The 26,651-nt window shown below is 42.7% G+C and overlaps 2 protein-coding genes across 2 annotated transcripts in view; both read right to left on the reverse strand.

Annotated features, from left to right (window-relative positions):
- The window catches only part of rgl1 (ral guanine nucleotide dissociation stimulator-like 1), a 29,345-nt gene extending 18,365 nt beyond the window's left edge, over window positions 1-10,980 (reverse strand). The window contains 1 exon segment of the mRNA XM_034146668.1: window positions 10,554-10,980. Within this exon segment, the coding sequence (XP_034002559.1) occupies window positions 10,554-10,712 (159 nt within the window). The 5' untranslated portion in view covers window positions 10,713-10,980.
- A 12,459-nt stretch (window positions 10,981-23,439) lies between these two features.
- The window catches only part of colgalt2 (collagen beta(1-O)galactosyltransferase 2), a 29,940-nt gene continuing 26,728 nt past the window's right edge, over window positions 23,440-26,651 (reverse strand). The window contains 2 exon segments of the mRNA XM_034146669.1: window positions 23,440-23,688; window positions 23,690-23,921. Of these exon segments, the coding sequence (XP_034002560.1) occupies window positions 23,647-23,688; window positions 23,690-23,921 (274 nt within the window). The 3' untranslated portion in view covers window positions 23,440-23,646.

The raw sequence follows: 26,651 nt of genomic DNA on the forward strand, positions 1-26,651 counted from the left end.
TGGGAAACCCAGAGGGGCAGTCGGAAGGTTGCGACCCCACGTGACCTCTAGCTCGGCCCCTGGGGGATCGTGGTGTTGGTCTCACAGTGGGAATGATGTCATATCTCAGTGCAAGCAAGATGTTCGACAAATGTGACAGCAGCTGCTCCGTCAGATGGATGAACAGATGAAATGTCTTCTTTTAAAGTAGTATTATTCCTATGGTATGTATGAGAAACGACTTATGTCTGTTTTATATTTGAAGGAATATGAAGCTACATTTCAGGAAATGTTCGAGCTGTTTTATGCTTATTTTGTCCAAATCCAAGTCAGGTCTCATTTCCTTGAGGATAAGTTAAAGAAATAGTTTGCCATGTTGGAAAATGGACTTGCTGTATATAAATGATTGCTAAGAGTTACTCTCACTTGTAGGCTACACTGAAAGCTAAGCTAAAGCTAGCAGATGGTTAGCTCAGCTTATCATCAAACCTGGAAACAGCTAGCCTGGCTCTCTCCAAAGATAACAAAATCCATCTAATAGACCCTCCGAATCTCACTTATAACCAAAACCAAAGTGTACATTTTGTTGTGTTTTTACAAAGTTACTTCCATGACTATATTTTTACCCGTAGGAACTTCCTGGAGTCTTATCATCACGTGAATCCTCCAGGCAGTTCAAGCTGCTAGTCTCAACAATGTTGTTTTTCTGGGGTGCTCATTGAAGATGACGCCACGGCTCCGCCTACACTGCGTTACTATAGATACTACCCCAGTTCCTAAACTGTAATGGAAGCACAGCTTTAAAGTGAGCCAGGCCTAACAAGGCCTAACAAGGCCTAACAAAACCGTACTAAGTCGAGCAAGGCCTGCGGTGGAAATGCGCCATTAGACTGCCAATCATCACCGAAAATGACACGAGGTGTAGATAAGGTTTCCTCCATAGATTAGACAAGTTATTATAAATACCTTTGGTAAAGTAAATGTAGAAAAGCAGCTGCCAAAAGTTAAAGGAATAGGAAGCTACATTTGAGGAAATGTCAGAGCTGTTTTAATATGTTTTGTTAAATTCAACATCAAGTCTCTTTAAGTTAAAGAAAACGTTTTCTATGTTGGGAAATACACTTGTTTTGAGAGAATGATGATACTACTCTCTTGCAGGCTACACTAAAAGAGGAAGCTAAAGCTAGCAGGTGGCTAGCGTCCAGGACTATCTTTTCACCAGAAGCAGGGACTTCCTGGAGTCTAATCATCACTGTGAGTTTTCCTGGCATTTCAAGCTGCTAGTCTCATCAAGTACAAGCTGAAAATGACCTAAAACGAAACTAGGTTTTAATAAGGTTTCCTGCATAAATTAAACAACGTTATTGTTTCCATATCTTTAGAATCTGTAAAGTAAAGCTAGAATTCCTGTAGGCTAAAGGTTAAAGCTAATATAGCAGAAATGAATTACATTTTATTGCTGCAACATTGAAAAGTTTATCAAATATTGCACACAACATTCCTGCACTACAATACCTCCCAATCCTCATACCAAGTTATCCCTCTTGGAAGACTAATGACGTAATTACACTTAGGAAAGCCCTTGACGAATGCAGGGGAGTTTCTTTTAATGGGTTCCTGCTATTACTGAACTTCCCCAGTACGTTCTTCTCCCTGTTCCACAAAGTGCGAACAGAGAGCTACAGTACAGACAGAAAGGGGACAAAAACAGGAGGAGCGCCACTCACACTATTATTGCACCACTGTGGGGAAAAAACGCACATTCCAGGAAATCTCCCACTTCCTGCCTCCAGCCTCCCGACTCCAGCGAGCCGGCTGTCCTCATACCTGACTGCTGGGGAGCTTTTCAGCCTGAAGCATGGTCATAAAGGACGAGATGAAAAGTGATTCCTAAAGCAATCTGATTTAGATTGAGAGACCGATAAAAACCATTACAATATTGGAATAAGCACCACAACCAAACCACATTGGAAGTCGCCCGCTTTATTTGAGTTACTCATATTTCAGATTAGATTATTAGAGTCAGTACGTTTTTTTAGCGTCATATTCCTCATTTGTTTTTCACCGAGAGTGTTTTCCTCAGTCGACACATGGGGTTGTCCCTTTCCTGTAGTGTGTTATATAGGTTTTTGTGCATGTAAATGGTCCCAAAGTTCCCTCCAGAGGGACTCATTTGTTTACATAGTGACATCACAATGTAACACTTGCGCTTCTATTGGCTAGCACTCACACATTGGGTGTTTCTCAATCGCGAGTAAAGCTGCTTCAGAGCCACTATTTCAAGCATACTACGTCGAGTGCCGCCGAAGTACTGTTCCAATCTCCAGCATACTTGGAAATCTACCGAGCCCGGCGTACTCCATTTGGAGAAATATCGAGGCTGCACATGAGTAGACTCCGCGGTCTTAAAATCCCCACAATGCTTTGCGCACGGACCAATTTCCCCAAATCTGTGGCGGAAGATGTAAGGCGGGGCCTCTCATATGACGCACACCTGCACACTTGCACACTTGCTAGCGTGTTCCACTCTTCGTTTTCCGAATGCCAGGAAGTATTCTTGACTCGCTTCTGAAGCAAGATCTTCGGCAGACATGTGCTACCAAGCAAGCGTACTCGCGATTGAGAAACACCCCTGGTATAGGCTAAGGGGCAAGACATCTCCAAGCAGTTGACCAATCACATCAGAGCCGGCCAGCAGAGGTTTTTGAACAGGCACAAAATACATTACATGTTACTTGTTAGGCGCTTTTATCCAAAGCGACTTACATACTCAATACTGTGGACAATCCCCACAGGAGCAATTTGGGGTGAAGTGTCTTGCCCAGGGACACAACGACATGCTGACTGCAGTGGGACTCGAACTTGCTATCCCCCTGATTCAAAGTACAGCGCACTAAGTTCAGCGCACTATTCCACTGAGCTACAGCCTCATCAAATACAAAGATGAACCTGAAAATAGGACTAGTTTAAGCTGAACTTTAAAGTGCATTTTAGCCAGAAGGAGAAAATGTAAAGTTATATATTAAAAAAGTACTCAAGTGATTTAACATTACACATCTACATGGTTAGGACCAATACAAAAAGAAGGAATCGCCATACTGAAACAAGGACAGGACAGTCATTTGGTCGGGGGTCTTGGTCAGCATGTGTAATGTCTCGGTGTATACATCCCAGATAAGATGGCATGTATCAAAGAAAAAGAAGGATGCTGTAGAGATTAACTTGAAAGGACATTATCTCTGTGAGAGTGTGAGGGAGAGACGGAGATAGGGGGGGGAGGGGGGAGAGTTCACATGACAGCCAGAAACTGAGAGGGTCCATACGGGCCGACAGACAGGCGTGATGCAACAGGAGCATCGTGCACTGGCTTCCAGAGAATGAGTGATTTCATATGTCAGACCGGAAAGAGACGCCCTGTTTTCCTTTCAGCTGGAAACGAGTAAACAGAGGAGACTCATCGCTTCATCGAGTGAGAGGAGTATCATCTGCGACTGGAGCCAGTGGAAATGTGTTTCCTGCAATCCTATCTGGACCAAATGTGTCAGAACATTCTCACTCTGTTCTTGATGGTACATGTTCCTTTTATTGTGCACGGGTAAGTCTTGGACCGGGAACTTTAAGGTCACAGTTTCAAGTCCTGGTATGACCAAATACTGCTAAGTTGCCCCTGAGCCCGGGCGCTGTACACAATCCCAATACTAGGATGGGTCAAATGCAGAACCCTTTTTGTAAATGTGTGGAAAAAAATAACTCTTTCTGATGCATTTGTGTGTGCCGTTGCTGGGTTTGTGTTTTCAAAGCCCAGTAGAGGGCAGAGTTCATGAACCCTTGTGTTTATCCAGAGTCAGCAAATGTTTTAGACCAGACCAAGTCAGAGCAACAAACCCTAAGGGGTTGGATTTATGGTGCAAGGTCAGGATGATCTGCCATAACTCAATAAAACCTAAGAAAGAGACAATCAAAGTAGCTTTAACAGGTCATTTGAGAGCAATGAAGCAGGGGCATGGCACTCAGTAAGGTTATTTGATAGTTATTTAATGAGGCAACAGATGAGTGTCTGTGGATCTAGTAGCAGTAACAAGGAAAGCACTGTGGTTAAAAAACATGTCAGGTCTTCTCTCACAGCTGCATTTTCTTTTTCTCTTTCTCTCTGTTTCTGTCTCATCTTCGGTCGACTGAGGCCTTTGTTCAAACAGTCACATTAAAGCTCTTGTCTGCCTCTCTGTTCTCTTCATGCCCCTGCTCCCCTCAGATCTATTGTCCTGGCTGTTGTTGAGCTCTCCCTCTTTTTCACTCTCTTTCTCTGGATGGGTGACATCATTAGTTTCCAGTAAAGTCCAGAGCTTCAGGCTGAGACCCCTCCTCCTCCTCCTCCTCCTCCTCCACATTAAACACATCTGACCCTGCGAACCAAGACACACTTCAAAGAAATGTTGCTCAAAGTTGCATCAACATCAAATCAACCAAACCATAATTACTTACAGAGATGTTCGGCTATTAAAAATTGTGAAACAGATTCATGTTTTTCTTCAGCCTCCATATGGGGTCTTTTGGACCGTTACACTAAAGCGAGGATAATCCTCTCTGGAGCTATAATGACTAAGAAGGTGCTGTAAGTTAAGGTACTTTCAGGTGTCTCTGCCTCAAGAACAGTTCAGATAAATTCCCAGAACATGCATATACACACACAACCCCCCTTTCATGGGGCCCCTACCCTGACCCCCCTAGATCTAAGCCTGGCTAAGCCTTGAATGAATCAGTCTGGGCTGGCTAGGTTGTCTGTCTGACCCCCTGCTAATGAGAGGTGCACCATCTGTTGCCCATGCTACCCTAAACTTGTCACATATGCAACAAAAACAACACACAGCATCGATGAAGCCGGTAGCAGGCTGGTGACAACTGCTGCCTTGTCAAAACCAAGAAAGACTACACAGAAAACCACAGGTTTATCAACACAGAATGTGCAAAATTACACTTACTCTCACAACACAGTGTTTTCTGTCTGCACTGCAATAATTACATTGTTTTAATTCTAAAGGGATTTTACGCTCACGTCTGCAGTGTTGTAAATCAAACGGCAAAGCATGTACGCTGTAGGAAATGAAACTGCGTATCTGATGAACACAACAACATACACCAAAAAGAGGCAGTAGCACAATAACAAGCACAATTGTTGCCATCACACCAACGAAAGCATTAGATATTTAATCTGCCAAAACAATAGGGACTGCTATTATTGTGTAAAGTTGTAATATATATATAACAATATTTCCTGCTGATTTAATCAAACACACACAGGATGTGTTTCCTTTTCTACAGTTGGTGTGTTTCTTTGTTTATCTTAGTGTTTGACCTCAGTACAGTTATCATGGTTAGTAACCTGCTGACATGCAGAATGTGTAAGCGCTTATATTCATAACCATCATCCGGACACCAGCAGCCTTACACACTAATGCAACATGTACTTATACACACACACGCATATGCTAATACACACATCGCAATGCCAGCTTTATCCTAGTCATGTGTCCTGGCTAATACTTCAAGCCTTGAGCGGGAAAAGGAGTGGAGGAGTGTGTGTGTGTTTGTTTGTGTGTGTGTGTGTGTGTGTGTGTCACAGAGCTGCCAAACCATGAAAAACAAACCAAATCAAAGACAGTGCACATATTGCCTTCTGCCTCCTGTCAACCTGTCCCCTAAACACACACACACACCAACATATTGCCATGAAACACACACACCCATCTCCATATGGTGCGATGAGTTTCTGCCCCAGTTAAGCGAGCGGCTCCTGTGGTGCCGTGCAGACGCTGTGGTGACAGGAACAATGCCGCAGTATTGACTTCTCACACCAGTTCTATTATGTGACCTTATGTGACCTTATTAGACCTACGATCACAATATGAAGCTGCGGGCTATAGACAAATAGACACGCTGGGGGTCAGCACCAACACCATCTTGGTAAGTGGTGGACTGAATGAAAGGGCGACTAGAACCTGGATACTAGTGAAAAGAGAAGTGTGGTAGTTTGTGATTTGTGCAATTTGAGACAAAAAGAAACCACATTATTGTCCATCACTTGTGTCTTGTCATGTCAGTGTTAGTGGGTTAATCAATAAACCCAGTCTATATTCACTGACTCTTCCAGCTGTATCACAAAGAATTGTGTATATTTATACGTGTTTCTTTAACTGTGTATTACAAGGATTGAGATAAAACATCTTCATTAACAAGAGGGACCTTGCCAAGGCGGCGGTCATACAAAATAAGAACATATAAAACATGACCTAAGGTTTACAAAAAACCAGACAACAACACTTAAATGGTTTCTGTAACCTGGTGGATACATTTATTTCAAAGGCTGTGTCCATGTGTAAAATGGGTCTTAAAATCCATCGATGGATATAAATTATTCTTATTTTTGATTTCTTTTATGCAGGTTTTTAAGGAAAATTCGTTTTCTTTCTCCAAAAGACAGAGAAGGGTAGAGAGTTATGCTGGAAGTGCATAGTGATAAATAATAATATAAAAATGCTGTTGTCTGCAAGAGGTCAACTATGCATGGGTATATTACTGACCCTGTTATATATTCAATTACAGGAAAATGAAGCAGGTCAAAAGCTACAGAACTAGTCATGGCCGGATCAATGAATCACTGAGCAGTCATCAAAACACATGACAAGCCAGGATCCAAGTTTTAGGAAACACTGAGACGTCACGGAGGATCAGCATGAAACGTGCACTTCTCTGTCCGAAAAGTCAAGAAAGAGGAAGGAAGAGTGCTAATTCAGCTTTCTTGCTTTCTTCAATGGAACATACCCCGTCATCGAAACTCTCTTTCCTCCTTTGTCCCCCCCTTCCTTTGTCCCTGTTTTCTCTATAAAATCACTTCTGCATTTCCAGCAGATGACCCGCTGAGGTTATTGAACTACTCTGCTGGTTATTGTAATCCAAACGGGTGTGAGGGAACAGCTCATATTCCCTCTGCTGGAGTGTTGATCGGCTTGATTACATTCCCTTATCACTGATAGAGAAAAAAAGAGTATAAAATAAAACTGCAAACTTCTAAACTGCAGTTACAGGAATCAAATGAACGGTGATAACCCACAGAGAGATGTGTGTTTCCGTCAACACTCTCACTTCTGTGCAACTGGGTTCAAGCCCGGTCAAGACCTTTGATTCTCCTTGTGACACCATCTCACAACATATCAATAATTCGAATTCACGATGCATTTTCATATAAGTTTGTTCTTTGTATTTATGATGATTAATTTCAGATAAACGCCGTTCTAAGGGAGGCTAGGTGCCGCCGTTATATTAAGCCTGGTGATTTTTGTATATATATTTCTCCCTCTGTATGTATCTCTAGAGAGGGAAATACATAAATGTTTATTGGTAAGTAACTAAAATATACTTGTATTCTTATGTTTGTTGTTTATTTTAAAGATTCTGTTGTTGACCTTTTTTGTGTTTATTATCTAGACCAGGGGTGTCAAACTCAAGGCCCGGGGGCCAAATCCAGCCCGTGACTTCATTTTATGTGGCCCCACAAGAGCTGGCAAAGAATATAATATGTGTATTATACAGTTACATGCAGCTTTACAGAAGCACGTTGCCCATAAACTACATGTCCCACAATGCATCTCAAATATGCCTTTTTTCTAAGAATTTAACTTTTCTTCAAAATATGCCAATTTCTTAGAATTTGCCTTTTTCTAAAAATGTCACTTCTTTTTTTCGATTTTGACTTTTTGCCCAGAATTTGGCTTTTCTTTTAAAATCATTTTGTGACATTCTCACTGGAGAGACTTGCAATTATTTCCCCTAGACTTCTGCTTTCAGACCGAGTTAATTAGGAAGTTATTACCCTATCCAATGCAGAGGCAATAATGTAATATAATACATTATTTTATATATATTAAATATTTATATATGTATTTTTATATAGTCTTAAAGTTACAACCGGCCCTTTGAGTGCAACCATAATGCTGATGTGGCCCGCGATGAAATTGAGTTTGACACCCCTGATCTAGACACAACCAACAGCCTAAAAATGCCACAACATCAAGCAAATAATGATGGGTTGGATTTGAATAAAGCTCAGCCTGGGACGACTGTTCTACCAATTGTAATACTTGGGCAACCCGTATAGTGTTTCTTGTGTGTGTATCGTCATTTGGAGGAACAAACCAATGGGGGTGGTACTCCTAAAATGCTGCGTTCCAGCATTTATCATTGTCATTGTCTCTCCACTTATAGCTATTTGTAATTCAACTGGCCCCTTGACATGAAAAGCTGGCCCCAGTTTGGCCCCTGTTGTAAAAACGAACTAGAACAACTACTGATTTCCATCTTCTTGTCATTCCCGCCGCTCGTGTGAACAGTCACGTGTTCATTTCGAGTCTCATCGTCCTCAGTGGACTGTTGATAGTGGCTGACACCTCAGCACTCCTCCCTCATCTCTGACCTGAACTGTGGACCTGACAGCTGCCTGTAACCGCTCTGCAGGGCGATTACCGGCAGATAATTGCTGTCTTTATGACTGTCAGAGTTTCATAACCCGGCATAAAGTGAACTGAGCGCAGTAAAGGTGAGAAGAGCCGGCTGGACAAAATGACACGTGGAGAGGACGTGTTTTTATCACAAGAGCTACGTGTTTCACTTGAAGATATAGGATTACAGAGGGTTTTGTTTATCCTTAAATAACTTTATTGAAGATGTTCACTCCTCTATATAAGCGTCCTTATTGCTCTGTAACAAAGGCTGTGAGGGTAATTATAAGTCAATACTAAAAAAACAGTCACAAGTGGGGCTGCACGATTTGGAAAAAAATGTATAATTGTGGTTAGTTTGACTAATATTATAATGATTCGCGATATTGAGGGAATGAACATAATTCACATAATTGAAATACATCATAAAATAACCTTGGTGGGATGATTTGTACCTAACAAGGATATTTTATTAATACCGTTTGCAGGCCAGCATCACATCCCTTCATTAGGATATTGTCACATATTTTGCCTTTAACAAAAGTTGCGTCCACTGCTTTTTGGATACTGCCCTGGTCCATATTGGGATTTCGATATTATTTGTGCATCGCTTGTCACAAGGATACGTTCCTGTGATAGTGATACATGTAAGCTGAGCATTACTTTGGCTACAGCATCCACATAATGTCAGCGCCTGCATGCTAACCTTCAGTCTTCTTACCCCCTGAAACAATTGGAGGAAACAGTGCTGTGACACATATACCAGGATGTCAGATATGCAGCAAGGAGGGGGTTCTCCCAACATTCAAACACAAAACATACATACACGCAGCAGGCTGTGATATTTATGACAGAAATGAATGAAGGAGTATCAGGTTTGGAGCAGATGGGGTTTAGAGTTTACCTAAAGGACAGTTCAGCAGGATGGTTTTCTGACCTCAGTCTCTCTACCCACTAAAGCTCAAAGTGCCATGTGTAAAACCCCCAAAATATTTTCACTTCAGCCTCTATACCACAAGAGCGCAGATGCAAACAATTAGCCACAGCTAAGCTGGAGTAAGCTGTCGCTGCAGGTCGTGTTCTGGTAATCTCACTGGTATGAGGAATCTTTGAGTATATAAGTAAATAAACAGAAACGCATGTACGCTGAAATTAAATGCAATGTTAGCCACATTTTTGAAACACTCTGCTATTGGCTGACACATATTTCAGTCATTACAGCGTTTAAGTTCTCAAGTAAAGTGAGTAATGCCTCTTCTGTGGCCAGTCAGCAAAACTGCACGCACACATAAAGTGACCAATAAGCGGTAGTTACTGTGAATTACTGCAACAAGAGGTCAACTGTCCTCCTGTCTGTGACTGTTACTGCATTATGAGTTGTCGACTTATTGCATAAAATCGCAGTGAGTCCAGGGTCAAACAGAGGAACTGAAATGCAATAATTGGAGAAATGACAAAGCCATCTCGCATTGATCTCTCGTCGAGCAAATAAATAGTGGATTTTTGGTTAGCAAGTGACCCCCAGTAACACCATATTACACTGGGGTTTTATGTAGGAGGTGTAACCCACTTGGTGTAGGATGCGTCACTACAAGATGTTCATGTTACTGCCAGATGGGTCAAAACTGCTAAGTGCATAATGAACACAAATTTGCTGTAATTTCAGGTCAAACGCCTTTTCTCATGCACACACACACACACACAGACACAGAAACATGCACAAACAATGTATTCCCCACCACTCTCCCCTGTTTCTCACAATCACCATCCAACAAACACTCCCTCCTCACTGCACATCTTTGTTTAAAATACCACGCTTCTTTTCCTTGTGCGATGTTTACAATAGACTTTATCTTATTCTCTTTGCTCCTCTAAACACTTCACTTCCCATTCCCATCCTTGAGTCTATAAAAATGGACCAAACCTTTGACACATAACAACACTCCCCAAACAACAGCAGGCACAGGAAGGTCGTGCAAGCAAAAAGTCCAACATCTGCCAGATTGTTTAACAAGTCTGGAAGTACCTGTGCTTCCCAGAAATGGAAACAGTCTGATAACACAATCATGGCGGTGTACTGACCCAGTGGCGGGGGCTGCTCTCCGGGGAGCGGGCCTGGTACCTCTGCAGGGCGACCCCTCCGTCCCCCTCCTGCAGTAATGAGCAGTCCAGGGCTGGGCAGTGGTTGCTGGATCTCACAGACCAGGGCAGCAGGGTGGCCAGAGGGCAGTGGGAGATCATGTTGACATCCTGCAGCAGGAGGGGGGGCAGGGATGGCAGGGCATACTCCAACCTGGACCGCAGTTTGAATGGAGACTTCTTCAGTATGAGCAGAAATCAGGAGAGGTTCTTCAAGTGTTTTGAGGTGTTTCCTCCTCCTCTCTTCTCAGTGTAAACTAGACTAATGATAACTCTCCTCTCAAGTCGTTCACCTCACTGTTGTCTCTTCCTCCCACTTTATAACGTGTCTCTCTCTCTTCCTCTCTCTGTGCGCGTGGAGCTTGCCTGACCAACAGCTCTGAACCACATGAGTGATTAAAGTCTATTGTCTCTCTCTATTTCTCCCTCCCTCTCTCTCTCTCGCCCCCTACATTCAAACCAGCCAGAAGGGGAGGAGTTATAACCTCGGTGGCCAATCCCCCCCCATCTGACTGAAGACATTTCGGCTGTGGAAGAATGTGAAGGAAAGGAAAGAAAGCCAGGAAATCTGAAATAGAGAGGAGGATGTTATGGAAGAGGTTCTAAGAATGACTAACAATAGCAGATATTTTCCATGATGGATGGACCTTCAGCCTGATTTATGTTTGGCTGGATTCCATTCTCAATTTCAAGCACACTTCAGATCTTATTCTCTTTGTTCTAAGCCATTTTGATGCTCCATTTTTTCTTAATTTGTCCCTAAAGCCATTTAAAATCACTTCATCATTTTCAAATGTGTCACTAGAAGTAGTTTAGGCAGTCTTGTGTTTGTGAAATGGGGTAAACAGACAATTTTTTGCAATAATCTTGACATGTGCAGGAGTTTAGAAGTGTGAGTGGCTTCATAAAGTTACTGATTCAGTTCTATATTAAGCGGTACAGCTTAGTGACATTTGCAACAGCGGGGCAAAGGTCAAACCATCATGAATGTGTAACAATTATGACGGTGTGTGTGTGTGTGTGTGTGTGTGTGTGTGTGTGTGTGTGTGTGTGTGTGTGTGTGTGTGTGTGTGTGTTTTAGACCACTGCTAGGGCCGACATAATCCTCTCTTCAGCAACTGCAGTTTTTTACACATGACTGGTTCTTATTCCTACCACCATGAACTCGATCACACACACACACACACACACACACACACACACACACACACACACACACACACACACACACACACACACACACACACACACACACACACACCACACACACACACACACATCAGTTAATATTGTACAAGTGTGAAGACAGTGGCTTCATACTTTTGTAAGCTGCTGTGTAAAGTGACACTTTGCATCCGGTTGTCTCAGGTAAATAAACAGCCACTGTAAAAACACAACTGTCAGAGAAACATCCGGCGAGGTTACCTTACTTCAGTGCAAGTCAATAGTTATTTACAGATCAAAAACACAAAAAATTGACTGATACGGTTTGAAAATACAACACAATTTTGTATTATTTAACCAATAATTATCAACATTTTGGTCTGTGGCCCCTCATAAAATACAGTATCTAGGAGCACATTTTCATACCTGACAATTCACCCTTAAATGTCTCAGATGGTTTTATTTCAAGACATACTGTTCAACAAATAAACCCAAAATGATGAATGAATATCAATATCAATGGAGGAGGGATCCCTCTCCTATAGACAGACAGATATATTTATTGTGTGCATATTAAAAAAGATAATAGATTTACAACATAGACACTCCAAATGTATAGGAATGATAATGTGAATGTATATAAAACATGGATGCAGGTGGATTTCAACAATCATAAAACAAATAATAAACTAGGCCCCAAATATATTAAATGCAATATTTCACGACAACTCGAAGAGTTAGGGTGCCTCTGCTGTGAACTATTGATCAAGTGTCCCATGTATTCAAACCGTGTCTATAGGGACAGAGTTCAAGTCTGTCTGACCGAGGTCCCTTTGCTGCTGGTCTTCCTCTTTCCTGTCTCTATTTGTCCTGTCTGTCCGTTAAAGTCAAGCAGATCAAAGAAATAACAAAAACAAGATAAAAATGTTTGGGAAAAGAAGAAAGAAAATTTGAAGCAGAACTTCTCTCACAGACTTTTTGATTCATTTAAAACTAGCTCAACCTCAACAGTTAAACTATGTCAACACAATATTGCATCAATATTAACACTGATAAAATCATCATATAAAAAAAAGGCATAATTGTTTAATACTTACTGATAATACCTAATCAAGTAGGATTGTGATAAATGCACATTCGTAATTAGCAATGGAGTATTTCCACATGATATTATCAGTGTCTTACTTAAAGTGGACCTATTATGCTATATTGGAAAAATATATTGTAGGGCCATACCTATACAAAACATGTCTGTGAAGTTTTTTGCTTAAAATACCAAACAGATCACCCATTGTAGCCATGCCTCATACTGCTCATACCCCTCTTTTGCAGCCCTGAGAAACGCGGACTTTGGGTCCTTAGCTTGAAAAAAAAAAAAGAGGAGGCGGAGCTAATGCCTGATCAGAATTCTACCGGAGATAAAGTTAAATTCTGCTGTGATAAAACGCCATCCTGTTCTAAACCACATCAAAGATTATTTCTGAAACAGTATGGAGCTCAAATGCTTTTTCTCTTGTGGGTTTATCACAAGGTGAGTTCCTTTTTTTATTTCCTGCTTTTTAAACACATGTGCTCTACAGTACAGGTTAGCTCTGAGTGTTAGCGAGGCTTGCTAATGTAAACAAAGACGAGATTACGTCCAAAACACGTCAGGCATTGTTTCTGATAGCAACTTTCTGTGGGTCCGCTGCCGATTTGACGTCATATCGGCAGCAAATCTGTATCCGCTCGTTGTACACCCGTTTTTAAAAGATTTGGGTACGGAGGAAAAGAGAGAGGGTTTTATTTTCTGACGCTGCGTGAGTTCCCCGACGCACCGGGGACACATATTTATGTATAAAAGACATCACAAAGTGCATTTTGCATGATAGGTCCCCTTTAAGTAAAGAATCATTCACCACTACGTCAACACATCTTCCACAGAGTCCTCTTTCCCTCCCTGACAGACCAGAGAGGAAACACTGCTGTGAAATGAAGAAGCTTTTCCTAAAACATGAGTTATGCAGCGGCCGTGACTCAGACCTCCACTCTGACTCAACGTGACAAAATTCCTTTGGATCATTACCACACAAATAGTTATACAATGCGTCTCCACCTAAAGTATGTTTATATTTAGAAGTGACTTATGGTAAGATGCCATTGATAAATACAACTTCAAACATTAAAGGTCCCCTATTATACTGTTTTTCATCAATATATTATAGGTCTATAGGATATATACAAAACATGTCTCTGAAGTGTTTGGCTCGAAATACCAAACAGATCATTGCAGCATCCCATAATCCCCTCTGTTTCAGCCCTGTTTCAAAAGTGCTGATTCTCTGTCTGTTACGGTACGTCCACACGGTTCCGTTGCGTGCTTCAACGGAGACGCTTCCCATTCACTTTGAATGGGGTGACGTCAAGCTTTGCCGAAGTGCATTGTGGTTCCGTCGTGTCGCTTTGCTTCCGTTGCTCACTTCGAAAGTTGAGAAAAGTTCAACTTTTCAAGCGTCGACGGAAGCGCTAGCCAATCAAATAATATGCCAGTACAAGCGCTAGCCAATCAAACTGCGTGCTTGTGTGTCCGGGGCGGGAGATTAATGTGATTGGTCGCGCACCAGACACGCCTACCGGCAAGCTTCAACGCGACGGAGCCGTGTGGACGTTCCGTTACTTTAGATGAAAATAAGGAGCCACTCCCCACGCCCCTCTGAGAGATATTTGGTTAAAAAGAACACAATGGTGCTCTAGAGGAGATTCAGGTGATAAGGTGGGGGGGGGGTCATCTTGGTTGGTTATTGGCTAACGGTTAGACAAGCCAAAAAATCGTTATGACATCATAAAGTGGCCAAAATCTGATCAGCTCATTTTCAGACAGGTTTTTATATAAATGGATCAGGACAAAAAGTGAGCGAATCTTTTTTTCCTGAAACTTTTCAGAATCTCTTTCCACAGAGGGGACACATGTTGATGTATAAAATACATGAAAAAGTGGATTTTGCATAATAGGTGACCTTTAAAAGGCCTCTGTAATCAGACCAGATAAAAGGGGGACAAATAAGTAATTTGACCATGACTCTTGCTGACAGAGTGCCTGAGTGGCTGATGGGAATGAATGGGAGCATGATTGGCAGGAAGAAGGAGTAAACACGCTGCCTTGTCTTCCTGATGTCTGGATGGACTGCCAGTGAACCGGCCTCCGCTCTCTGCCTTCCTCCCCCCTCCTTCCTCCATTTCCTCTCTCTGTTGTTGAGAGCTCCTTGTCTAAAAGACCGCCAATCACTTCACTGCACTTCAGCCCAGTTTGGTGTTGCCAAAGCAATTTCAACTGTCACAGATATGAGGTATTCAACCAAGAAAAAGACAGAATACGTGTCAATTTCTTTCAGTTGCACCTACACTAAGACATACATTTGACTTTATAAAATATAACTTGTTCTCATTTTAGAGTGAAATTCAAGTTCATGGAAATCCCTTTTCGCCCTTTTTCTCCACCTCCGTCTGAGTGTGCTGACAGAGTCAAAGTGTGGCCGGCACCAGTTTACACAGCTGGGAAGCTAAATTCTGACAACACACACACACAGACACACACAGACACACACACTCAAGATCCCCTTGGTCTGGGTCAATAAACAAAACCTTTCTCTCTTTCCCTCATTTTCCCTCCTCACAAAATTCCCAACCGTGGCACAAAAGGAGACATCTCTATTGAACACAGTGATACATACTGTATAATTGAGAAGAACCTTGTGCTGGTTCATGAAAAAATACAGAAAAACACTGTAAAAAGAAGCAATACCAAAGAGACTTGTTATGTTAGGTCTATTATTTGTTTATTTATCCTATTTATACTGCTTTGCATTGTTTAAACAGCATTTTCCATTTAAAGTGGACCTATCATGCTATATTATAATAATAGAGTGTAGGACCATACCTATATAAGGCATATTTATACTTTTTTTTTTTCAAAATACCAAACAGATCATGCATTTTAGCCATGCCTCATTTCGCTCAATTTGCACTTTTTTACCCCTGTTTTTGCAAGGGCTGATTCTGTGAGAACAGCACCACCTACAGGCCTGGCATATGTACTACAGCGTCTCCAGTGCTTTCGAACAGCAATGGCCGTGGCTGTCTCCTCCTGATTGGTGGAGTTGGCCCAATAGCTGTAGCGCCACTGTCCTGACGTCAGGACAGTGTTCAAATCTGGATCAGTTTTTATCAGATCCGTTGCAGCCCCTTTTTTAGAGATTTGGGTATGGAGGAAAATAGAGAGGGTTGTGTTTTCTGACACTTGGTGAGTTCCCTGGAACACCGGGGACACATATTCATGTATAAAAGACGTACAAAAGTGCATTTTGCATGATAGGTCCCCTTTAAGCTGGCTGAGTTTAAGCTATAACTAACTACTGTTACATTTCAAAATGCATCATATATTAGAGTCCAATTTTTTTTTAACTATTATCGTTATCTCAAAATAAACAAACTACTTTAGCTGTCAGTTTAATGTAGTGAAACACATTTGGTGGTAAGTGTGGTAAAGTATGAGTAAGAGGATGTTCAAATCTTTCTGAAGTGCTGTATAGGAGTATATGCTTAATTACTCTTCACCACTGAAAACACATGACAACAACTAGAACAAGGCCGATGATTAATTATGTCATAATGACTCAGATTATAAAGGTAAGAAATTGTTATATAATTTTGGCTTTTTGACAAATGCTATAATTGAGCTGTCTTTTAGTTCACATTTGCACAACTCCACACTGTCCTCTGCTGGTGACCAAAGGAACACAACACACACAATTCATTGATAATAAATACATGTCATTTTTCCTTATTATAGCTTAATCCTTGACAGGTATTATTGTAGAGGATTAGCATGAAAAAACACAAATCATATCAGATTAATAGAATTCATATAAAGATTTATATTGTTTTTCCTTTGGCTGTGACAGTTCAACACACACACACACACACACACACACACACACACACACACACACACACACACACACACACACACACACACACACACACACACACACACACACACACTCTTGTTGACACTGAGCAGTTCCTCATTATCAGTGTGAGGAAGAGAACAGAAGGAGTCAACAGACTTTCTCTGCATCACTGATAGAGAGGGACGGAAAACAGAAAGGAGAAGGAAGAGGCACTGTGGATGTTTCAAAAACAATCTTTACTTTTTCCATATCCTTCTCTTTTTTCATTTAACCACATGCTCATGTGTGTGTTCATGTGTGCATTATGTATGTGTTGGATCCTTCTCTGTGGAAACGATGCAGCGTTACACCAGTTAGTCACCAGCCCTGCTCAGCATCACTGACTCACCCACTTATGCAACGTGTGTCTTTGTTACATGAAGAATCATCAAGATTTTCAATAATTTCCAGTAACACAAACACGTCAACCTCTTCTCGCTTCGATGACTAAGAATTCTGCATTTTGCATGTATTACCATTGCAGATAGGATCATCAGACACAACATGCAAATTGAGCTGATAAAATAATGCATTTCTAAACTATAAAAGCCTTCAACAAGCGTTCTTAAAAGCATCTTAATGCTAATGCATGCTCTACTACCCTTGGTCACAAAAGCAGCTCAAATGTTATCATAATATGAAATAAATGGCCTAAAGCTGGCAGATAAATGCAATGGAAATGTGACTCCATTACGTTTTCAGGTTTTCCTCATTTGAATACAGGTTTCTGATCGTGAGAGTTGTTATATCTCTCACAGGCTCCGCCCTCTACTGGACTCTATGGGTACTCCCCTTGATCATATCATGCAAGCATTCATCCACTGAGACTTCAATAGACGTAGCCGGCCCCGGGGCGGGCCTACCTGAATGCGCGCGCATCTCACCGCATAAAAGGAGGCCTCGCCTCCTGACTGCCATCCCTTTCTCTTCAGCAAGCAAGAGAACAACTGAGTGAAGAGAGACGGATAAAGAAGAAAAATGGACTCACCATTACTGGAGCAACGACCCTGCCCTTCGTGCCCGGGCGTTATTGCAGGCGCCGACATCCACCGCCAGTGTATCGAGTGCCTGGGGTCCGATCCCTCGGCTCAGCCGCCGCCAGCTGCTGGGGCAGTTCGGGGATTGTTACGTCTCGCCGGTGGAGGACCCAGATCTCGAGGTGGTGGAGATGGAGGACCACGATGAGGGAGTGCACAGAGAGGAGGTCGAAAACCTGACATCTTGTTGCCAGGAGAACAACCTCCATCTCAACATCAGCAAAACAAAGGAGCTGATTGTGGACTACAGGAAGCAGCAGGGAGAGGGACACGCCCCCATCGCCATCAATGGGACTACGGTGGAGAGAGTCAAAAGCTTCAGGTTCCTTGGGGTCCACATCACTGAGGACCTGACATGGTCTCTTCACACCACCACCATCACCAAGAAAGCTCGACAGCGGCTCTTCTTCCTCCGCAGGCTGAGGAGGTTCAAAATGGATTCCAGGATACTCTGCAACTTCTACAGGTGCACGATAGAGAGTATCCTCACTGGCAGCATGACGGCCTGGTACGGCAGCTGCACCGACCTCGATCGTAAGGCTTTACAGAGGGTGGTGAAAACTGCACAGCACATCACCAGGACGGAGCTGCCATCCATGGAGGACCTTTACTCCCAGCGGCTCAGGAAGAAATCACTACGGATTATCAAAGACCCCCATCACCCCAGCCACAAACTGTTCTTTCTGTTGCCGTCTGGCAGACGTTACCGCAGCATCCTGGCAAGAACAAGAAGATTCGGAGACAGTTTCTTCCCGCGGGCAGTGAGACTGTTAAAAAATTGAACTGTTGAAACAACTTCAAACATTCAACTGCTACTCAGTAGTATGTATCTAATACCTAATATATATATATCATTCCAATAACTTGTATATAGACTCATACTGCACTATTCCACATCATAACTTTATTTCATTTTTATAACTATTATTATTTTTGTATTGCTCATGCTCTTATTGTTATTATGTTATGTTATTATGTTGCATTGTTGGAGAAGCCTGTGACATAAGATTTTCAACTGCATAATTACTCTGTAGCTATGTCAGATTGACAATAAAGAACCTTGAACCTTGAACCTTGAACCTTGCCCTTCGTGTTCGCCATGCCAGTGGACCGGACGGGCCCGCTCGTCAGGGAGAGGGACGACGACACCTCGTTGTCTGATGCTTCCGGTCCGGCACAGGTCTGCGCGGCAGGACTTCCCGGCGGTGATGACTATGGCGGCGGAGCGTGTCGGCTCACCGCTCCCCCCACCGCTGCCACCGAGGCCGGTGAGCCTGTTGGCTCCTTTTCATCGTCTGTGCTTGCTGGGGCAACACAGGACTGATGAGGAGGGGGACGTTGGTGCGCACTGGGCCCATAGGGGCTGGAGGACTCTTTCCCCCTGCTTTAGGGCAGGAGGGGGGAGCCCTCCACGTCATAGTCCATACACGCTCTTCGCGAGGTGAGCGTGTCTGAGTGTGGGACATGGGGCACTTGCGCTCTCCCCGTGCTCCTTAGGGACTCGGGAGAGGTGGTGCATAGTGAGCCCATACGGGGCTGAGGACTCTCTCCGTCCGCCTATGGGCGGAGGGTGGGAGCCCTCAGCGCTATTTTCCGAGCACACCTCCGTGGGATAAGCGCGTCAGAGTGTGCTCTGTCAGCCGCAGCCCCAACTTTCTCCACGGTTACGACCGAGAGAGAGGTGAGTGAGGCACAGCGGCTGCTAACCAGAAAGTCGGTCAGAGACAGTGAGATGGAACAGTGTTGTTGTGGGACGACAGCGCGTGTATACATCGGGGCCTGTGAGAGATATAACGAGGGGTTACGTATGGTAACCCTTGTTATATAAACACAGGCGGAGCCCTCTACTCTGGGGCCCTGTCTGTCCTATGCTGCGTGCTGAAGAGAAGTGTAGGATGGCAGTCAGGAGGCGAGGCCTCCTTTTATGCGGTGAGATGCGCGCGCATTCAAGTAGGCCCGCCCCGGGGCCGGCTATGTCTATAGAAGTCTCAGTGGATGAATGCTTGCATGATATGATCAAGGGGAGTACCCATAGAGTCCAGTAGAGGGCTCCGCCTGTGTTTATATAACAAGGGTTACCATACATAACCCCTCGTTTTTGTACTTAGTGTAAAGCTCTTTGAGGCAAATGTGACTTGTGATTTTGACCTCTACAAATAAAACTGGCTGGACTTGACCCCTTTCATCTACCTTCTTTTTTCCATTGATGACCCTTAGTATATCAAATAACATGAAAAGGTAAGACCTGGAACACCTAAACATAGGCGGCCACTGTTACTGTTATAAGTTACACCTCTGCTTTTCCAAATGTGGTTCAGTTGGTTGATTGAAAGCAGGTGCGCTGGATTCATTTGCCTGATTTGCCTGAGTTTCAAGTGAAACAGTGGCCATTTGTTTTAAAAACAAGATTTAGAAAGTGTTTGGGATACAGTAGATACACCTCTAAATCCATATCATTTTTATCTGGAATTAGACTCTAATTATGAACGCAGACACAGGCACATTCTTGGAATCGCTCTGTATGCTGCAAGCCTCTAAATATTACAGAAATGGTTCGATTAAAACCACCTGATGTCTTGATTGCGAAATCGATTTTGCCAGATAGATTATCACATGTGGTAATAGTGATCTAAATGAGTTTGTTAGGGACTGGTTCCCAATATCACTACATGAAAGAGGAATGGTTAAGTGTTGCGTGGAGTAAATACAACATACAAATTATCGCACAAGTTGAGACTGCTGCAGCCTTTTTTGTGTCATCTCTTTTTGTTCTGTGGTCGATGCTTTCTTTTGTCTTGAGAGACGGTTTTGGTATTGTATCATCTTGTGGCTTTTGAGAATATTAATCATGAGACTTTTGTGCCTGAATATTAATATTAAGGGCACTTTGAGGTTTCTCTGCATGCAGGGTGGGTCTGCTCCAGGCGCAGCAATCTGAAGGCAGAGTTTGGCTTCCTGTGTGCCAGCCTGCCTCGGCCATCTGCTGATGTGTGAAGCTGTCGACTGACCGCGAGGAAGCAGGGGCTCAGCGGACCTTTGGCCTTGAACAAGTGGAGTGGCAGAGACCCCTCGGACTGTTTTACTCTCCCTTCCTGCTGTCACAATCACTGTTTCATTTCAATTTAAACTAGTTTAGTTTCAAAGTATCACAGGTCTTAGATATTTGCCTCTGATCTCATCACATTTTACATGAAACGAACCAAGTCTTATTTTGCCAGCTGCTGAGATTGGTTGGTCAAATGAGAACCTTCAGGCCCACTGAAGCGTACTGCAGAAAGTGTTGAAAATCTCTCATACGTTCCTATATATCTTCAGATATATTGTATAACCATTTTCAAAGTTTCTTGTCAAAGTTATGTTATGGCTGTTTCAGATTATTGCAGTGCTTAGTTCAAAGCTCATTATGAAATGCACCTTGAACTATACAACGACATAATTAAATACTTACAATAAAGTAAGTTGCTATAATAAATGCAACTTTATGCTGTGATGCGAGTAGAAAAGGAGGAGGAAGAGGGAGTATAATACCTTATTTGACAAATATTGTTTTTTTATGGAAGCATGTGTATGAGCTGAGAAGTATTTGTGTAAGTAAAATACAAAAAAGATATTGAAATACAGTTTTTCCACTTGCTTTTTCCTTTAAAACATGTATTTATATTCCAATTACCCTTAATATACCCTAACATGTATTATATAATCAGATGTACCTGCAGACTCAGAGGCTGTTCAATATGGGTGTCGGTCCACTCATGACCAGCAGATGGCAGCATGATACCTCTTTTTACAATACAACGTTTTTTATTTTATTAATCTTTTTAGGACAGTGTTTTGAGGTCAGTGTTGCAGGATGCAAGGTGAGTAGTACTGCAATGTTTTTGATCCGATCCAACATGTTTTCTCTCAGATCTCAACCAAACTTTATCTATTAATAGTTTTCAAATATGTGTTTAGGTTGGTGAGTTTTTAGGGTTTTATGTTAATGTTGAGTGTTTTAGGTTGTAATTGTTACTGTATAATGGATGAACTATTTCCAATTAGATAAGATAGTAAACATATCCTTTAAATATCATCTGCTTAGTGACGGGGACTCCATTGTCAAGCTTCAGATGGGTTAACAGGGTGCTCTATTTCACATTATGTCCTTTCTGTCTTTTGATTGTACTGTAATAATCTGAATTCAAGTAAACCCAACCAAAGCATATTACAATTTAAATAGATCTCCCTTGGACCCAGTAATACTCTTCACCCTTCTTCCATTTCTCTCCTTTACCTCACCCCATCACATATTACCACCACCCATACTCTAGGACCCCCCCCCCCCCCCCCTCCTTTCTGTCAGATCCCACAGCAGACAGGAACTATAAAACAGTGAGCAGATTTTCACTCAGCCAGTGAACAGCAGGATACTGTGAGTCCTTAACCTGATCACCGTTCAAACCTCACATTTATTGGAGAGCCTTTCATGTTTTACAAGATTTTGTAAAAGTAAACGAGGCGAAGGGAGGTATTAGGTCGTGTGAACAGTTGCAGGTCATGCTTACTGTTCAACTCAAACAAAAATATAAAGTATCTAATGAAATTCCTCTCTGAGATAAAGAGAGCTGCCTGTTTTGTCTGTGTCAAACTTCTTTGCAATGCCATATATGGGATGATACTCTAGATTACAATAAGAAGATAACATCTGTGTCACTTTACGCAGCCGAGTGGGTGAAAAACACAGTAACAGAGAAGATGTTTTATTAGTTCAGCCCGAAACCACAACTAAAATATTAACAGCCCGTGTCGAGGACATGAATAATTCAATAATCCACTTTATCTACAATTATTTAACACATACATTCTGAAAGCAGGGGGCCTAAAGTGCACAATATTGCATGTCATACATCCTGCAGGCTACGTGTAATGTAAGGATGAAGATTTAAATGCTAACTATCAGGACCAGCCTGCTGTGCAAGGGAAATATCAGACAGAAACACTGAGTTTAATACCATCCATTAGAGAGAGAGAGAGAGAGAGAGAGAGAGAGAGAGAGAGAGAGAGAGAGAGAGAGAGAGAGAGAGAGATGAGAGCGAGAGGAGCGCTGAGAGGCGGAGAGAGAGACGAGACGAGACTTCCCCCCCTCCCGAGCTAGAGCTCAGAGAGAGAGAGAGAGAGAGAGAGAGAGAGTGTGTGAGTGACATCATCTGGGGCAGTGACACTCTTGGGTCCAGTATGTCAGCTTCCCTCATCCACACACTGTTCTCATTTGGATAAAACATGCATATGTCCACGTGCAACTCACTTAAACACACACACACACACACACACACACATTTACAACACACACACACAGACCCACAGTTGCACACACACTTTTTTCAGACAGCTTTAAGATTCCTTTATTCTTCAGCTGCCCATAAAAAAAACCACATTTGTTCTTTTTAAATAACAATAATCTTTGTTAAAAAAACATTACAATTGATTTGGGAGAGTTCTTTTCTGTCGTTCACATCCTGCATATATAACGTTAGCCGTCTTCCATGTGTTGCTTAAGTTTTCCCGGGTCATAAATGTCTCCACATGCCCAGAAGAGGCACATGGAGAATAAATAAAGCTTTTTGTCGGAGGCCTGCTGGCCCTCGTCCCAGAATCTCCTCTTCTTCTTCTCCTCAGTGTCCCTTCATCAGGCCGCAGAGCAGATTGACATCTTCACTCTGCTTTATCCACCAGTCTGTGTGTGTGTTTGAATGAATGTACAGTATGTCAGCTTGCAGTTCAAGTGTCTTTTCAAGTGTGTGTGACAAGTGAAATTCACTGTGTGTACACGGCGTAGTAAACACGAGTCTTTCTCTCCGAGTCTGTGTATCAGAGTTCGTCTCGGGATGCTCGGGCTGCGGGGGGGGGGCATGTCTCCGCTGACGCTGTTCTGAGCCATGGCCTCGATGCTGCCCTGCTGGGCCGTCTTGAGGGCGTGCTGCCGGTCCCAGTCTGTTTCCACTGCCTCGTCGTCCCAGATGGTGGAGGTCTCCGTGTCGCTGAAGTAGCCCGGCTCTCCGGTGTAGTGCGTGGGGTAGATGAGCAGCGGCTCCACGGAGAAGGCCTTCAGGTCCCGAGGCTCGAAGTGAGTCATGAACGCAGTGCTGATGAGGAGGGAAATAATAGAGATGTTATGGACACTGGAAGCAAGTTCATGGAGAATATATCATTATCAAAGATTCAAAGGTTTTATTGTCATATGCAAAAAAGCTACTAGTAGCGAGTAGTTGGCAGGGACAATCACAACTCCAGGGATCAGCCAACAGTGGAACACACAATATACTTAAGACAAAAAGAAGTAAAAAGTGCAATAAAAGTAGTGCAAGTGATACAATTAAGCAAGTAAAACTCAGGAAGTAGTAAGCAAGTATCTGCTTAGCAAAGTACACAATATTTTGGAATTATTTAGTAGATATGGTAAGGTTGGTTTGTTTTTAGGGTCTTTGGTTAGTGTTAGTTGTTTTGAAATGTGTTATTGTTATGGTATAATACATCTCAACTCTTTCCAATTGGACATGTTCGTAAACATTCTATTTAAATACTATCTGTCTGTTGCACTATTCTCAAGCTTCAGAAACCTCATTAGGGTGTCACATTTCACATATTTAACTTCTGTTTTAAGATCGGATTTGAACTTTTATGCAACATCGGGATTTAAGTTAACCCAACCGAAGGATATTTCAATTCAAATAGATCTCTTTTGTGCCCAATAATCCTCTTCACCCTTCTTCCATTTTCTCTCTCATCTCCATCCCATCACCGAGAGCTGCCACCTATACTCCAGATCTCACACCCCCTTCTCTATCCTTTCTGTCAGATCCCCCAGCAGACGGGAACAATAAAACAGTGAGCAGAATTTCACTCACTATCTGCTTAGTCAAAGTACACATTACATATTACAAAAGATCATAAAATGCAGCTTCATGTCATCCTAATATCACCCTATAAGTCTTTGGGAGCCTGCAGCAGGAATGGGAGGAATGAGGATTGTTTGGGTGTTTCAGGGTCTTGCAGACAGACGTTACTCACCACAGAGGTCAACTCCCCCTGTCATTTCGCATGCTTGGCCTGTCAGCACTCCATGAGGACAGTGAAACCCTACACCTTCATTAGACCACAAGTAAACACACGCTCACACACACTTTTTACACACAACCAGGTGTTTTCAATGGGTCATATTTTTGTCTTGCTTCTGTTTATGTGCCATTTGCTCTACCTGATCAAAGGACTAATCGCTTTTCAAAATCATTCATCCCTTCTGCACTCAAACTTTGAAATTCTTGATAGGCTTTTAACTTGATTATTTATTTATTTATTTATTATTGTGATGCTATGAACTATTTATAGTGTAAATTGGAATGATCCACATCTGTGCTCCCGGGTGTATCTGTGTGTTTTCTTCCTGTATGTTCCTGCCTGTGTACATGACATAAGCTGCTGCTCATAACCAATTGCCCCTTGCGGGATTAATAAAGTTGTTGATTGATTGATTGATTTAGTTAAGTAACAAAAAAGGGAGAGGGGCGCTTTACTGAATCTCTCCACCCAGCCTGCAACCCCCTTAAAACAACACATTTGACATAATTACCACCATTTTAACAGGGCACATAATCCCCTGCTGTTGATTAATGTAACACACAACACATTTTACATATTTTCCCCAGCCACCTTTCTGTCCGTTTCCCCATTTCTTTCACTTTGGAACAAACTCACCTTCTCTCACTGTTGAATACACACACACACTGTGTTTAGCTAGTAATCTATACACTGCACACTAGACACACATCTCCATGTATTTATATAGTAACACGCACACACACACACACACACAGTGTCCATCTCTACCCCACCCCCACTGCCAGGCCTCTATCAATGGGAATCCTGTCCCCTTCTCCAACCAGCAGGAAGAGCCGTGCTGGCCCACATTCCTCAAAGGGAGAGTAGGAAGGCGGAGGAGAAATGGGTGACACAGGAAAGGGGAAGGTGTGCAAAAAAGTAGAGGTCTGTTAATTAAGGCTGCCTTTACACGGGAACGTTTGCGTTTATGCACAGTATGCGTTTTCAAAAAAGTCTTCCGTTCACACGCATTCGTTTCATTTAACGTGTCTGTTCACACGAGACCGCTCGACCCGCTGGAAACGCTGTAGTACATATGCCAGGCCTGTAAGTGGCGCTGCTGCCGCTACAAAATACACCAAAAGCAGCGAAGAAGACCCCGGAGCATGGTTGCCATGGTTGCCCTTCTGTTTATGCCCCGCGGTGGATTTAGCAACATGTAGTAGTTCATGTAATTCTCCATGTCCACTTGTTGCTGATGGTTGTGGTAGATGAGCTGTAGATTTTGCACTAACATCTGTAGCATGGTCAGCAGCAGTAGCACTAGCAGTAGCTACTGACAGTAGCTACTGACCATGCTACAGCAGTGAGCAGCAGAGGTGGGGAGAGGCGGGGCTATGGCTTCGTCTATCGGGAAATGATCGTATAGAGGCGATTACACGGAGCCGTTTGACCCCCCAGAGCGTTTCGTTTGCAGATCTATCCACCTTGGGACCCGTTATCGTTTGTGGGGTCCATTTCTATCGTTTCGTTACGGCCTCGTGTAAATGAAAGGGCTATACGCAAGAGAAACTATGCCGATACAACCCGTTTTGTTCTCGTGTAAACGGGGTCTAAGGGGGGATGTTAAAGAAGTAAAAGAGAATAAGAAATGAAGAATGACAGAGGCGACAGGCGAGACAGATTGCTGATTTAAAGGATGAAACATGGAATGATGTTGAGGTGGAGATGGAGCAGGGCATGTGAGGAATCCCCAAAGAGAAAAGAAAGAGAAAAGC

The sequence above is a fragment of the Trematomus bernacchii genome, unplaced genomic scaffold (genome assembly GCF_902827165.1).
Source record: "Trematomus bernacchii unplaced genomic scaffold, fTreBer1.1, whole genome shotgun sequence".
NCBI classification, from domain to species: Eukaryota; Metazoa; Chordata; class Actinopteri; order Perciformes; family Nototheniidae; genus Trematomus; species Trematomus bernacchii.